A 14,950-nucleotide genomic window follows, 5' to 3' on the forward strand; every position below is an offset into this window, starting at 1 on the left:
AATTCTTCTTGCTCTAGCTTTTGTAACAGCATTAAAAGGATGCATTATAAATGAAATACACCTTGAAAATCATAGTGCTCATAACTAGTTCTGAATTACTGTTGTAGTTTAGGTAAATGATGTTACTAATTTTTCCACCACAGGGTATTTAAATCACATGCAGCGGTTATGGTTTTGTCCCATTTTGAAGGCTCAAGAAAGGTCTGATATTCTTGAATTGTTTCATTCTTTATGGGGAGATTGTGACAGGGACACTTGCCTCTTGTGAGTGTCTCCTGTTAGCTGGGTGTGATGCTGCAAGTTCTCCTGCGCCAGGCGCTGCCCGTAGGTTGTTGACCTTACTAGATGGGTCTTCAGTGACTCAGCCCTCCAGCCAAGTCATGCAGTCTAAAACGGATAAACTTCTTCCGGGGTAGCAAAGAGTTCGACACACTGTCTGCCGTCACCAGGGCCTTCACCCCATCTCAGGGCTCCCTTAAGTCCTGCCTTTCACTTCAGTTTTCCAACAGAGCTTGTCCTTCCCAGGCCTTAGATCACTTTGCTCATAGGCTGGTGGGGGTCCCTGGGCCCGGCCCCTGCCCCGAGTCCCAGCCCAGGGACCTTGCACACAGCAGCCATGTACTGCTTCCTTCAGTTTGCTGCTGCTGTTCCCTGGGCCTTTTCCCAGGTGGCTCCTTTCTCTTCACCCTGACTTCAGGTCTGAAGTTCTCAAATCCTCTTCCTCCTCCCTGCATGCAAGTACCTCCAGAACCTGTTTTCTCGTTTTCTTCCTGAGCTCTTGTGACCAGCAACAAGCACCCCTGAGCTTCTCAGGCCCTGCAGCTCCTTCTAGCAGAGCCTGCTGGGCCCTGATTGGCTGCATCTATGCTGCTTCTCTAGGCAGGCCTCGAGGACTTACCTTCAGTGCTCCTTTCCTGAGATAGGGTGTGGTAGGACCAGGAGAGTCTCCAGCAGGGGGCTATGATGGCCTGGTACACCCCATCACAGAGATATATTAATGGGACACAGAATATGCATATTTATTCCTAGGTTTTACTCTTTCAGTATGCCCATGATTCCTAACAATTATTTGAACATAGATGGAAAAAATAGTTAAGTTAATACTGATACAGCAAAGTTCCAGACCTCCAACAAAAACCTTTAGAAAGGCTGATAACAGAAAACTTAACAATACTGCCAAAAACCTGAGTGTCTTAACTTTCTCTAACACAGTAAAATTCCTTTGTATGAACATGCAATTAGGCTAAATTTCTATACCCAGTTTTACGCCAAACCTTCTGTAAGGTTACCTAGTTTAACAAAAAAGGAGACTTTTAAAATTAATTTTGAAATAATTTTTGCATCTTAGAGAACAGATGATAATGTCTGAATGAGCTCCTGCAATGCTCCTCAATTTTAAGCATTCTGCAGAAAATCTCACCTCAGATATTTGTTTCAGTAAAATAATTGTTTTGATTAATTGATATCTTAGGAATGATTAGGAACTATTTTAGGAATATTACTGTGCAATGTGTGCTTCAAACATAACTCATAATATTTTCATAAACAACTCTTTGCACTAATATGAATAATGGGCTATTTTGGAACTCGTAGGATCCTTACACAGCAACCCAAATGCAGATTCTATATTTAGTTCTGGATATGGTTTCTATCTTTCTATCTCCATATTTTTTTGCCTTTTCAATCACTTTATTATATCACTTAGTTTTTAAATAACGGCAGGTTCCAGTTATTCAGCATTAGCAATTTCTCCCCAAATCAGGTTGTTTTCTTGAGAGAAATTCTTTCCCTGAAATTTCAAGTTTCTAGAATTCAGATTTTAAAAATGTTGGGTATGTTCTAGAAACTATTTGCACAGTCAAGGGCTTGCCTTTATTAGCGTGCCAAAAATCATAAGCCAATACCTCCGTGTGAAGAAAAAGAAATCCAAACAGATAAAAAACATTCATTCTACATAATTCTTAGTTTAGCTGAAATAATAAGAAAAGTTGCATCCATCCCATACAATAAGAAATGACACTGGAGGGTAGGATTTCATAACCCATTATGCTAGAACATATGTGCTGTAGTTAAAGACAGTAAACCAATGGTGATTGTTCCCTTTTTCAGGATTCCTAACGTAATTAGTACTGAGAGATTGCTAATGAGACAGACATAATTTATTTGATGGAAAAAAACCATGAAAACCCTTTTATGAAAAAATGCACACTTGTTCTTCATTACAGAATGAAGGAAATGTGATGAACACTTTGAAGCACTAATTAACAATGCTGGGATTTATCTGAAATTCGAGAGAGACCATAGTGTTACCCTGTGGTGTAGACCTGTACTACAGACATTTTTCAACATTTATTATGCTATGTCTAGGTAAGAATAGATTTATGAGGCACTGCTAGGGTGTGGTTTGCCATCCATAGCTCTGTATTTCTAGGTTTTGCAACTGTTAATCAAATAATTGAAATTATTGGATATTTTTGCTTGAATGCTTTAAATTTTTTTTTTTAAATATACTGATACTTTTCAAAATGTCTTAAAAAATCTCTAACCTTCTACAGTCTATATGGTGGGGTTTTCAAAAGTGTTTAGCATTGATATAACTCTGCTCTAACTGAAATCAATGCCATTAACTTCCATAGGGGCAGAATTAGCCCAACACTCAGCACTTTTGAAAATGTCACTTGTAGTTTTTTGTTAAAAAGGAGCCTGAAGAATCTATGAGACTCAAGATCACCTTTCTTAAAGCATCCAGTTGAAATTAATTAAAATGGAAATGAATAGATTTATTTGAAAATTCTATTTTTACTCACAAATTACGTGCTGTAATTTTGTGAAAGATTATAGTGTATTCTTCATACAATATAAAAAGACTGAATTCCGTCTATGACTGAAAATCTGAAACCAGCCTTAACTTTGCAATTCAGCAAAAAGAAGAACAGGAGTACTTGTGTCTATAGTACTATAGTCTCTAAGGTGCCACAAGTACTCCTGTTCTTCTTTTTGCGGATACAGACTAACACGGCTGTTACTCTGAAATTTGCAATTCAGATGTATCCAGCACATATCTGGTACAACACGACACACAAGCTAGACTCATTTTAGCTTAAGAATCATTAAATAACATGACTGTCTCCTCTTTATAAGGAAATAACCATATCCCTGATAGAAAAAACTCCGAAGTCTGAAGGATAATGAGTTTCTATAGCTTAGGATATTTTCATTACCAGTTAACATGATGCCCTATCAAGTTATTACTGTATTTTGCAAGTATTTTAAATTGAACATTAACATTTTAAATGGACAAAAAAATTACATAGAAAAAGAAGGGCTATCAAATGTTGCTGAAACAAAACAGTTAAAGGAAAGTGAAACCTCTTTGGCTTTCTTATGCTCTTATAAGGTCTTTAACTCCATAATATCAGCATGTAACTCATCTTTACATTCCGTAATAAATTGTGTCTGTTTACTTTTTACTCTGCAATTTGTGCTGATAAAAATGGAGCTCCTTTGTATGATGTGACCTCAAGATACTGTGATTTATTAAATGTACAGCCAGGTGTACTTACTTTCCATTTAGTGCATATAATGAAATGGATATTTGTAGGAACATACCATTTTTAAAATCACTTCACTAGATTGCAAATGGAACATTTTGTCATACATCAAGCAATTTCCCAGAACATCTTTTTCCATGACAGTATTACATATTACAAAAGAGATATGCAGTCGAAAATTTAGCTTCGCATTCTGATTTGATTGATTGTATGGTTACACAAAAGGCCAAGAGCCCTCTGATGCATACTGGACAACTAAATTTTTAAGCTGAGTCATAGAAATACACATCTAAGCGACTAGATTTCAGGCAATTAAATGCTTCTAGATTTATGAATCGAGTGATGATTTAGACAAATGTGTTCTATTTTAGACAATGGAAGTTGATTTTTTTAAACTAGATGCAAGAGAGTTTAAATTTTCATTGTTTAATTGCTTCAAAACAACTGATGCTTATTATGATATATTTAGAAGTGCATTGGCATACTGATAAGCATAATACATTTCCAGATGTAATTGGCAAAAGTTGGAACATCTGTAGCTGAGATTCTAGAGCTACAGTACATACACCATAGTCAAACAGTTAAATAATTTACCTTAGCTGTTGGTTAAGGTAACATTTCAACAACCTTTCGCATAATTTTGCTGAATGTTTTATGTTTGTTTCACACATTGTGAATGCTAATGCTGTGTAAGTGTTATACGTGTTGAACACATTTTAACACTTACAGCTGTTTAGTGTATTTCAAATTGCATTTAATCACAGAAACAAATGTCTATAATAGTATGCCTCTACATATATTCAAGTATCTACCAATACAATTATCATATTTCTATAAGATTATCTTTAAGTATAAAATATAAACTACTGTGGTACTGACAACAATAAACATCAGCAAGGAAGTGCTATATAACTAAAAAAACTAAATAATTCAAAATATCTAACACTACGTCAAACAAGGAACCAGAATACCAAAATACATGCTTACTTCTGGGTCCATTTTTGGAATTCTACAAGATCAAGTTTAAAATAGTTGTCAGTAGAATCCTAAAAATGTAACAAGATCAATAATAGAGCTTAATACAACAACATTCACATGCAGGAATCAAGGACTGCATCTGTAGATCAAATGTATCCCTAAATTGGATGTTTAGTTATTCTACATTTCTCACAATGTATCTGTGGGTGTATACAACTCATATTTAAGTGACAATAATCACAATCAAATGATCTAGATTTATATATTGACCAAATTAGTAATGCACAAAGAAAATTCTAATGGATATCCTGCAATGTTAGCATGCATTTTCCAGCCAAATAATTTAGCTTCAACTGCCACAGAGAAATATAATTTACTTCACCACATGCTATTTCCTTTCCAAAACATACCTGTTACGAGCTCTCTTATTTCTGCATCAATAGATTTTCTTAACAACCTCAAAAGGGCAGGTATCCCACCAACATTCTTCATTGCTATTTTATTTTCATCAGTCGACTTTCCATAAACAAGGTTTCTCAGTGCGCCACAAGCGTTCTTCTGAACTTCAAGGACTCTGTGATCCAAAAGGTCAACCAGATGCTTGATTCCTCCTAACCTACATACCTAGAAAATAATACTCAATATTAGTTCAAATTAATAGTTAAATAAGTTTCATTTTGTACATAAAATGAAAAAAAGTATAAAGAAAATAAAAATTCTCTTTCTAGTCCAAGAAGAAATGTTGTTGTACATGGGGACTTATCAATATAACACTCATATTTTATTGCACAGCTAAGTGTTTACTGGCACTTCCATTATACACAACTATTTTTAGATATTTATAAAGCAATCATTATTGAAATCTTTACATACTGTTTGCAAGTTACAATCCATACCACAGTACATTCCACATCTAAGAATACCTCTATAAGGAATTCCAAGAGTACCACAGTAATGCTAGAGAAGCTAAATTATAGCGTTTTAATACCAGCTATATAACTTCATTTAAATGAGAGTTTTGGCATACAGAAGGTCCCTTTTTAGGAGCAAGATTTAGTTTACAAAAATGTATTAAATAAACAACTACATAAAATAATAACTATTGTAGGAAAACCTTCATACATGTTACTTAAAGAAAAACAAAAGGGAAAACTTAGGGTTAAATCTGGCTCAAAACAAGATTAATAGCATTGTTTACATAATAAATTCTAATTAAAGCAATCTTTAAAAATCCCTCAGCACTGTTTGCAACGCAAATACTGCAGCATTGTATTAGCATATGAGAACCAGAAAATGAAATCTACAAGGAGCAAAAATGAAACTGACTAGCCTATTTTCTCTATTGAAGCTTTCCCTCATCAATTAGGACCTGAAACTGCTCCAACTGTCCTGAGGTACTTTCTTTACCATCTATAATAGGCTGACCAAATTCATAAAGTCGTACATGATCAGCAGTGCCTGGCAGATTGAAAGCCAGAACCAGAGGGAGGCCAGAGAGTGCTCTTTCCTGCCAAAGAAGTCTATTCTTTTAGCCTCCTTCTCATTAGATATACTGGCCTGTCACTCATCACCAGTGAGTCAAGGGCCAGGTGAAAGAAAATGAATCCTGATCACTTAATGAGCACAAAATAACTCTTCTCTGTTCACCTGAACCCCAGAGCTATGGTGGCCAGCATCTGCCAGAGTGAGCTGGCTGATTCAAGGATGACCTTGTTAATTGGCAGTGCCACCCGCTTGGGCCTGTGCTGTGCAGAATGTCCAGCAGTCTATATGGAGCCTCCTGGATATCTTCCAGAGGAATATGAAGGGTCTCCACCACAGATTTAACCAGGTCCTGGAAGGCATTGAGTCATCTGCACATGGTGGGTAAGCTTCACCCAGAGAGTATGACTCGTACCAGCTGGCATCCCAGGCAGACCTCCCTCAGCTGCTTGGTCATCCACAGAAATGACTTACAAATACTGAACCTGGAAGGAATATGGGCTTCCCCCAGGCGGAACACAGGGAGTGTGTGGGGTGTGAGCAGGGATCACTAGCATACACAGGGGGGAGTTTCAGTGAGAGCATCACACCCCAAAATATACTAATCTAAACTAACTAAACTATAAACTAACTATTCCTAACTATTTACAGGAAAAAGGCTGAAGAGTTCCGGTGAGCACTGAGGCTCCATCCCAGACCACAAGTGGTGACAAAGAACTGAGATGGCGACAGTGCAGCAGCCCCTCTATGCCCACAGTGCATAGCACAAGGAGAGCAGGGGTGCATGTGTGATCCAAACAGATACTGCTAGGAAGAATTCTCCAGAACTGAGTGCATGGAGCACATGAGCTACCTAAAATGCACTACATATAAAGTGCACTCCACATAGGGACAAACACTCAAAGAAGATTGAAAATTTAATGAAAAGTTTTAGTATGTCGATTTATCCCAAGAGAATAACACAATTCTGAAAAATACACAGTATTAGGATCTAGCCAAATCTATCAAATGGAAATTTTTAAGATGGAATCTAATATGTCAAATTATCTAAGGGGGGTGCTTAGATTGCAAGATGATAGGTGCCTTCATATATATATATATTCCATCTTAAATACACACACACACATACATACATACACATGCACACATCCCTACCCCTAAAATAAGCAGAAAAGGTTCAGAAGGAATTTTGAAATGCAAAACCATCAGTAATATAATTCAAATTTTGTAACTGATCAGATCAACTCTTCTTATGTAGACAAAAAAAAAAAAATACATGATCGGCTGGTGAATTTGGACTTTTTTTTATTCATCTGTTTAACAAAAAGTCTGTTTTTTTTTAAATAAAACCCTAAAGTCATTCAATCCTTACTGTTATCTAGTTTACTATAGTTGGGATTATAGAGCAATTGACAGTCTGGTATACACTTGTTTGTACTTCCACAACACAATATAGAACTACACTGCAAATTGGCACTATGTATCACACTTGCATATAGTGACACTAATTATGAAACTGAAAAAACATTGATGAGGTATTAATCTATTATATGAAGTCATTACTATGTCAGCAATCTCTAATACTGTATCTAGAGTATACAACAGATTGAATCAGTGCTTATTTATATGATAAGATTCCTGTTGCTGGAACCTTTTTAAATAAATTAATGGAGAACTGGAAGGGACCTTGAAAGGTCATTGAGTCCAGCCCCCTGCCTTCACTAGCAGAACCAAGTACTGATTTTGCCCCAGATCCCTAAGTGCCCCCCTCAAGGATTGAACTCACAACCCTGGGTTTAGCAGGCCAATGCTCAAACCACTGAGCTATCCCTCCTCCCATTAAAAAAAAATTAAGATTGAATCAGTGCTTATTTATATGATAAGATTCCTGTTGCTGGAAACTTGTCTCTTCGAAATTCTGTACTGCACCAGGCACACTGTCAATACTCAAATTATCTATTTATTTGGTATCCATTACAAGTCATTTTTACTCCTGCTCCTTTTGATGCAAAGAGCAATATTACAAAACATAATAGTTTTAGCTCCATCCAAGTAAGGCAAGAACATTCAGAGCAAAGATTATCTTTTTTTCCATTCTTAAATCTCCCTATTGTGCCTCCAACAATACAGCTCATGTAGTAACAAAATACCACATGAGATTTCAATGACATCTAGACACATCAAAGTGAGTTAAGTAAAAAGTGATGGTTTTAGGTCCACTTCCATGCCTTAGTCATAACTTGATTGAATGCTGTTTTGGGTATTTAATATAAAATGAAATCTGAATCAGAAATCCATTCACAAGACCTTTTCACTGAATGACCATCCATCTATTCAAAGAACTATCTAAACAAAACTATAACAACTGTCATTAATACCAGTGGGCACTTCCTTTTCTAAATGAAAAAAAAACAAAAGAACTCATGCAAAATGACAGTTCATGAAATGATGTACCAGTAATTTAAAGTATTCAAGGAAAACTGCAAGTTGTTGATAGATGTTCTTTAAATATGTTCACTGCTTAATCATTCTGTTTAGTTTCATAGGCAATTTAAATAGTAAAGATTGGTTCATTGTAGATAAGTAATTTGCATACCTTCATATGTTTCAGCAATGCAAGCATTTTAGTTCATTTTGCAAGGCTTTTAATACCCTTGATATTCTAGTAAATTAATCTGATCCTTAGAATAGTGATAAAATAATGAATCTAAATAATGAAAAATTCAAAGTTAAGGCTTTCATTAGATAAGGCTTTACTGATTTGTGTGGTGAAGTAATTATGGGCCATCTCCAATCCAAAACAGCCTCTTGGCTGCTTATCTCTGAATTGAAGGGGGCATTCTCCTCATTCATAGCTCCTTCCCAGGAGTCACCGACTCCATCAAGCCTCCTCAAGTTGAGTAAATCTCCATCCAGCACCCTAATTTAAGGGGCAATTTCTCCTTGGCTGATTCAATGTTAGTCAGTCAGGGAAGAATTGATAAAGGCCTCATTGAAGTAGTCTCTTCTGAAAGATTTGAGAACAGTTCTCTCTCCTACTGGAGACTGGCACAAACAAGTTATTTCAGCTCTAGTGTTACAGAAATTCCTAAGGGCTGCTTAGTCCCAATGGAGACTGAAGGGAAAGGAATGATGGATCCAGTATGTCAATCTAATTTGTGAGATTTTTCCTTTCTCAGAGTAGTTCTACAAACCCACAACGTGGATCTGGAAGGACTGGGGTATTTTTGCCTTTTCATGAAGGGGACAAATATTTGTCCTTTTCTCTTGGATAGGATGACCTAACAAATTCAGTCTCTCGGGCCAAAAAATCATGGAGCAGGCCCTATGTGTACAAAGTGTGGCTTTAATACATATATAATACTACTGACTTGGTTACTGTATAAAGGTAAAAATATACATACCCCAAATATTCAGTGCTAACTAACTAGAATGAAATAAATAAGCAAGAACTCAGCTAATATGTATATGTGAATTGATACTAAATTGAAGTTCAATGTAACTTTTTTCCTCTCCATTAAAAAATATCTTAATTATATATGCATTTAAAATAGGAGAAACAAAAAACAAACATTAAAAAGGCTACTTTTTATAATTTAAACATAACCCAATAAAGACAAAATTGAAGCACCATGTAACGAAAACAAAGACTTCATACAGATCAGTGATTTCAGATAAACACTATCCCAGAAATTCTTAAATATGTAGTCCTGCACCTCATATGAAGCAGTCTCACCAAAGGGAGTCAGATTGTCTATAAACCTCTCTACTTCACACTGCCACCACAAACCTTAGCACAGAAACACTCCCAAGATTTTAAAAAGTAAAAGTAAAATAAAAATATATTTTAGCGGTGTATCCAAGAGCCATAAGCCAAAATATAGAATTCAACTACAAACTACACTTCTGAAACCTATTAAGAAAGCATTACCTTCACCCACTACCTAAGGTCAACATTGTTACTATTACTAGTGCAACAGGATTGTGCTGGGGAGCAAGGTACTCCATATTTCCCTACCATGGCTAATTGCATTGTTGGTTACATCATAGGACTGGAGCACAACTTCTCTGGGCCTCCTACTGACCCTCAGGAGGTCGAGACCTTGACTCTGCACCTCCCCCGCCCCCACCATCCAGTATGACCGAACCAGTATAATCTGTGACAGACAATAAATTGCTGCAGATTACTTCACCTGGACCTCCAGAGCAAGGTGTATGAAATTAGGGATTGAATTGCAACTCAGTCACAATTCAGTCCCTAGTCTGCTCCTGGGACAGCGCACCTATGCGCTCTCATTTCCTCGGAGCTAGTGGTAAATCCACAATCTAAGTCCTTGTAATTATAAATCTAGTAAAAAAAACCCCACAACAATTATTATTTTATGCCCACAAATTTCTAATAATTGGACACAGCCAGAGGAAGTGGGTCCAAAACCCCAACAAAAGATTAATTCAGCCTCATCCCACACCCATTTTTCAAGTAAATGGTAAAACTCCCATTGACTACATGGAGAACAGGACTGAGCCTTTGAACTGCAATGTAAGTTTTATTAAAGTTTATTTGCTGTTTTCAGACAGATATGCTATAGAGAATTTTGAGCTGTCTTTCCTATAAATTAGTATTTATACTTAATCCTTGTGAAATAGGAATCCAACACAATACAGATGCAAATGTGATGAAACACAGGTGCAGGAGTCTGTGCCAGTTTCTTTACACGTGTGGGGCAAATAGATAAAATGGTTACCTACCTTTTCGTAACTGTTGTTCTTCGAGAGGTGTTGTTCAGGTCCATTCCACATTAGGTGTGCGCCCGCTGCATGCATGAGCGTCGGAAACTTTCCCCTTAGTGGCTCCTGTTGGGCCGGCGGGGCCCCCGCCTGAGCGGCGCCACTGTGTCGTGCATATATATCCCCGCTGGCCTGACCCCCTCCAGTTCCTTTTTGCTGGCGACTCCGACAGAGGGGTAGGAGGGCAGGTGTTGGAATGGACGTTTTTTTCTTCTTTGAGTGCTTGTTCACGTCCATTCTACATTAGGTGAATCAGAAGCTTACCTTTGGAGGTTGGTAGGAGTCACGGAACAATTGATCGGAGGACCTCCCTGCCAACTGCCGCGTCCTCTCAGGCTTGCTGGTTGACCGAGCCCCCTGAAAATCCCGTGTGGAAGGCGGAAATGACTGCCAGATGCACCCTGATCGAGGCCGGGGCCAGCCCCTGCTCCTTGAGGTGCAGCAGATACTCTAGAATGGTCGGCACCAAAGCCTGGCGTGGCTGAACCTGTTGGGGCCCACATCAGTACGAGAACCTCTTCCACTTGGCCAGGTAAGTCGCCCTGGTAGAGGGCTTCCTACTACCAAGTAGAACCTGCTGCACAGGGAGGGAGCACTGGATCTCTAAAGCATTCAGCCACAGAGCTTCCATGCCGCCAGATGCAGTGATTGCAGGTCGGGGTGGAGGAGCCGCCCTCAGTCCTGCGTGATGAGGTCCAGGTGCAGGGGCAGGGTTAACAGGGTTTCCACCGACAGCTCCAGGAGTGTGATGAACCAGTGCTGGCGGGGCCAGGTGGGGCAATGAGGATGACCGCCGCCCTGTCCCTGCGCACTTTGAGCAGGACTTTGTGCACCAGAGGAAGCGGGGGAAAGGCGTATTTCAATTCCCCTCCCCTGCGACCCTGGACGAGCAGAACTGCGGGCACTGGGCGTTGTCCTTGGTGGCAAACAGGTCTACCTGGGGAAACCCCCACTTGCGGAAGAGCGAAAACATGATGTCTGCTCTGAGCATCCACTCGTGCATACGGTATGACCTGCTGAGGTGGTCCGCCAGTTTGTTCTGCACCCCCGGGAGGTATGACGCCTTGAGGTGGATGGTGTGGGCTATGCAAAAGTTCCAGAGGAGGAGAGCCTCATGGCAGAGCGGTGAGGAATGGGCTCCGCCCTGCTTGTTTATATAAAACATGGCGGTCGTGTTGTCCTTCAGAACTGTCATGCTGTGATCACTCAATGTGGCATGAAAGGTCTGGCAGGCTAAACGAACCACCCTGAGCTACTTCACATTGATATGGAGCGACCGCTCTGCTCCCGACCTGAGTCCTGAGGTCTCCTAGGTGAGCACCCCATCTGAGGTCTGACGCGTCCATCACAAGCATCAGGTCCGGCTGTTGTGCGACAAAGGGGATGCCTTCGCAAACCACTGTCTGGGACCGCCACCACCGCACGTCCCCCGGGGCTGTCACTACCAAGTCCAGGGGGAGTGTCCTGAGTTTTAGTCCGGCATGCTTGACCACATGCGTGCATGCTGCCATGTGACCCAGCAGCCTCAGGGAGCATCTGGCTGTCGTAATGGGAAATTGGCACAGGGAGGTCACTGCCTACTGGATGGCCAGGAATCGTGATACTGGAAGGCTCGCATTTGCCTGTACTGCATCTAGGACCGTCCCTATGAATTCCACCTTCTGCGTTGGAATGAGGGTGGATTTGGGGACGTTGACCAGGAGCCCCAGTGTGTGGAATAGTCTCAGGGCCACCTGTACATGGGACCGAACATCCTCTTTGGACTGGCCCACCAGGAGCCAGTCATCGAGGTACGGGTAAACTCGAATCCTCTGCCTCCGTAAGAAGGCCACCACTACCGCCATGCATTTTGTGAACACCCATGGGGCCGCAGGTAGGCGAGAACTGGTAATGTTCCTGGTTCACGGTGAAACGCAGGAATCGGCGATGCGCTGGGTGGATGGCGATATGAAAGTATGTGTCCTTCATGTCGAGGGCAGGGTACCAGTCTCCCGGATCCAGGGAAGGGATGATGGTGCCCAGAGAGACCATGCGGAACCGGGCCTTGACCAGGAACTTGTTGAGCCTGTGTAGGTCTAGAAGGGTCGAAGGCCTTCTTTGGCCTTGCGAATGAGGAAGTATCGGGAGTAAAGCCCTTTCCCCTTTAGGTCTTCTGGTACCATTTCTATTGTGTGCGAACCTCCTTTTCCAGGAGGTGGTCGTGAGAGGGGTCCTTGAAGAGGGATGGGGGAACGGGGTGGGGAGTGGGCAGGGAGGAGAATTGCAGTATGTATCCGTTTTGCACCATGCGTAACACCCAGCGGTCCGACGTAATGCTGGACTACACACGGGAGAAACGAGACAGGTGGTTCAGGAAACAAGGGGACAGATCCGGTGATTGGTCTGGTACGCTGTCCTCGAGCGCACCTTCAAAAGCCTGGTTTAGGGCCTGGCTGGGACTTATGTTGGCCCTGGCTTTGGCCCGGCCTATTGGAGCTATTGTTATTGTTATTATTACGTCGCCTCCTGTTATCCCCGCTTCTCCTGCGGTAGGGCTCGTGCCTAGGACGAGGCTGGTAGTGACGCTGAGGAGGAGGCTGTAGCTTGAAGGGCTTCCTTTGAGTCGCTGGGGTGTGCATACCCAGCGACTTGAGTATAGCCCTTGAGTCCTTGAGGCTATATAGCTTTGCGTACGTCTGGTCCGAAAAGAGCCCAGACCCTTCGAAGGGGAGGTCCTGGAGCGAGTTCTGGACCTCAGGCGGCAGCCCTGACTCCTGTAGCCATGCCGAGCGTCGCATGACCATGCCAGATGCATGTCCTGGCCGCCACATCTGCCGAATCCAAGGATGCCTGGAGAGAGGTCTTCACTATGGCCTTGCCTTCATCCGCCGTGAACTCCTGCTGGGAACCCTGCGGGAGGTTGTCCTTAAACTTCCCCACTGCCACCCAGGAGTTGAAGTTATGCCTGTTGAGGATGGCCTGCTGGTTAGCAATCCTCAACTGGAGGCCCCCTGAGGAATACACCTTCCTGCCAAACAGGTCCAGGCGCTTCGCTTCCTTGGCCTTTGGGGCCAGGGCCTGCTGCCCATGGCGCTCTTTTTCGTTTACCGCCGAGACTACCAGGGAACATGGGATTGGCTGGCAAAACAAAAAGTCGTACCCCTTTGACGGGGTGAAATACTTGCACTCCACACCTTTGGCTGTTGGAGCGCTGGAGACTGGGGTCTGCCATATAATCTTATAGTTCGACTGTATGGTCTTAATGAGCGGAAGCGCTATTCTGGATGGACCTTCTGGGCGCAGAATGTCCACCATGGGGTCCTCCTGCTCAACCGTCATCTTGGCCTGCAACCCCAAGTTATGAGCAGCCTTATGCAGTAGCTCTTGATGGGCTCTGTGGTATATTGGCAGAGGCCCTGCTACCGCTGTACCTGCTATCGCTTCATCTGGGGATGACAAGGAGGTCAGCAGCTGCTCAGCTTCCCCATGCTGGTCCCCTTCCCCTGCGCGAGGGGCTTCCAGCTTGGGCTGGGACAGCTGACCTTGGGGCGGCACAGGACTCAGTGCTGGTCTCTCCGGTCTCTCGCTCGGTGAAGGTGGTCTGGACATCGTAGCTTCCTGCACGGAGGAGCGTCGGTGTGGGGACTTGTGCACCGAGTAGCTGGCCCTGGAGGGAGCCCCTTGCCGCTGGTGGTAGGCCCAAGTGGTCCAGAAGGGCCAGTGCCTTGGAGGTCCCCACTGGGGTTGCCTCCCAGCCTGGTGTTCTCTGTTGCCTGGTGCAGGTAACTGTATTGGCCCGAGTCAGTGCCGGACTCCGGTGATGCTGAACATGAAGGCTATGGCGGTGCCGTTGATCTGTGCCAGCAGGAGGTCAACAAGCGGCTTTTTGCCGATCGGGAACGGGACTGGTACCGCTGCTCACGGGACTGGGACTGGTATCAGTGATCCTGTGACCTGGACCGGTGACTTCTGGAAGCCTTCGGCGATGACCGGCTCGCCTTCTCCTCGTGCTGGGCTTTGGGGGGTGCTGGAGAGCGTCGGGTCCGAGACTTCCCTCTGCGTCAGGGGTAACTGAGCGTCCACAGACTCATAGCTCGATAAGAACCATCTCTGGGAGCGATGCCAGGATGGTGTCCTCGAACGGTGCACCATTGACGGCTTTCCCCTCGACG

At 42.4% G+C, this 14,950-nt stretch overlaps 1 protein-coding gene across 6 annotated transcripts in view; it reads right to left on the reverse strand.

The window, feature by feature from the left end:
- Nucleotides 1-14,950, reverse strand: part of PKP4 (plakophilin 4) — a 214,697-nt gene that overhangs the window by 46,729 nt on the left and 153,018 nt on the right. For all 6 annotated transcript variants that reach the window (XM_054043462.1, XM_054043463.1, XM_054043461.1 and 3 more), the window contains one exon: nt 4,940-5,153. In XM_054043462.1, the coding sequence (XP_053899437.1) occupies nt 4,940-5,153 (214 nt within the window). The remainder of the gene's footprint in view (nt 1-4,939; nt 5,154-14,950) is intronic.

Source organism: Malaclemys terrapin, chromosome 11 (assembly GCF_027887155.1).
Source record: "Malaclemys terrapin pileata isolate rMalTer1 chromosome 11, rMalTer1.hap1, whole genome shotgun sequence".
Lineage (NCBI taxonomy): Eukaryota > Metazoa > Chordata > Testudines > Emydidae > Malaclemys > Malaclemys terrapin.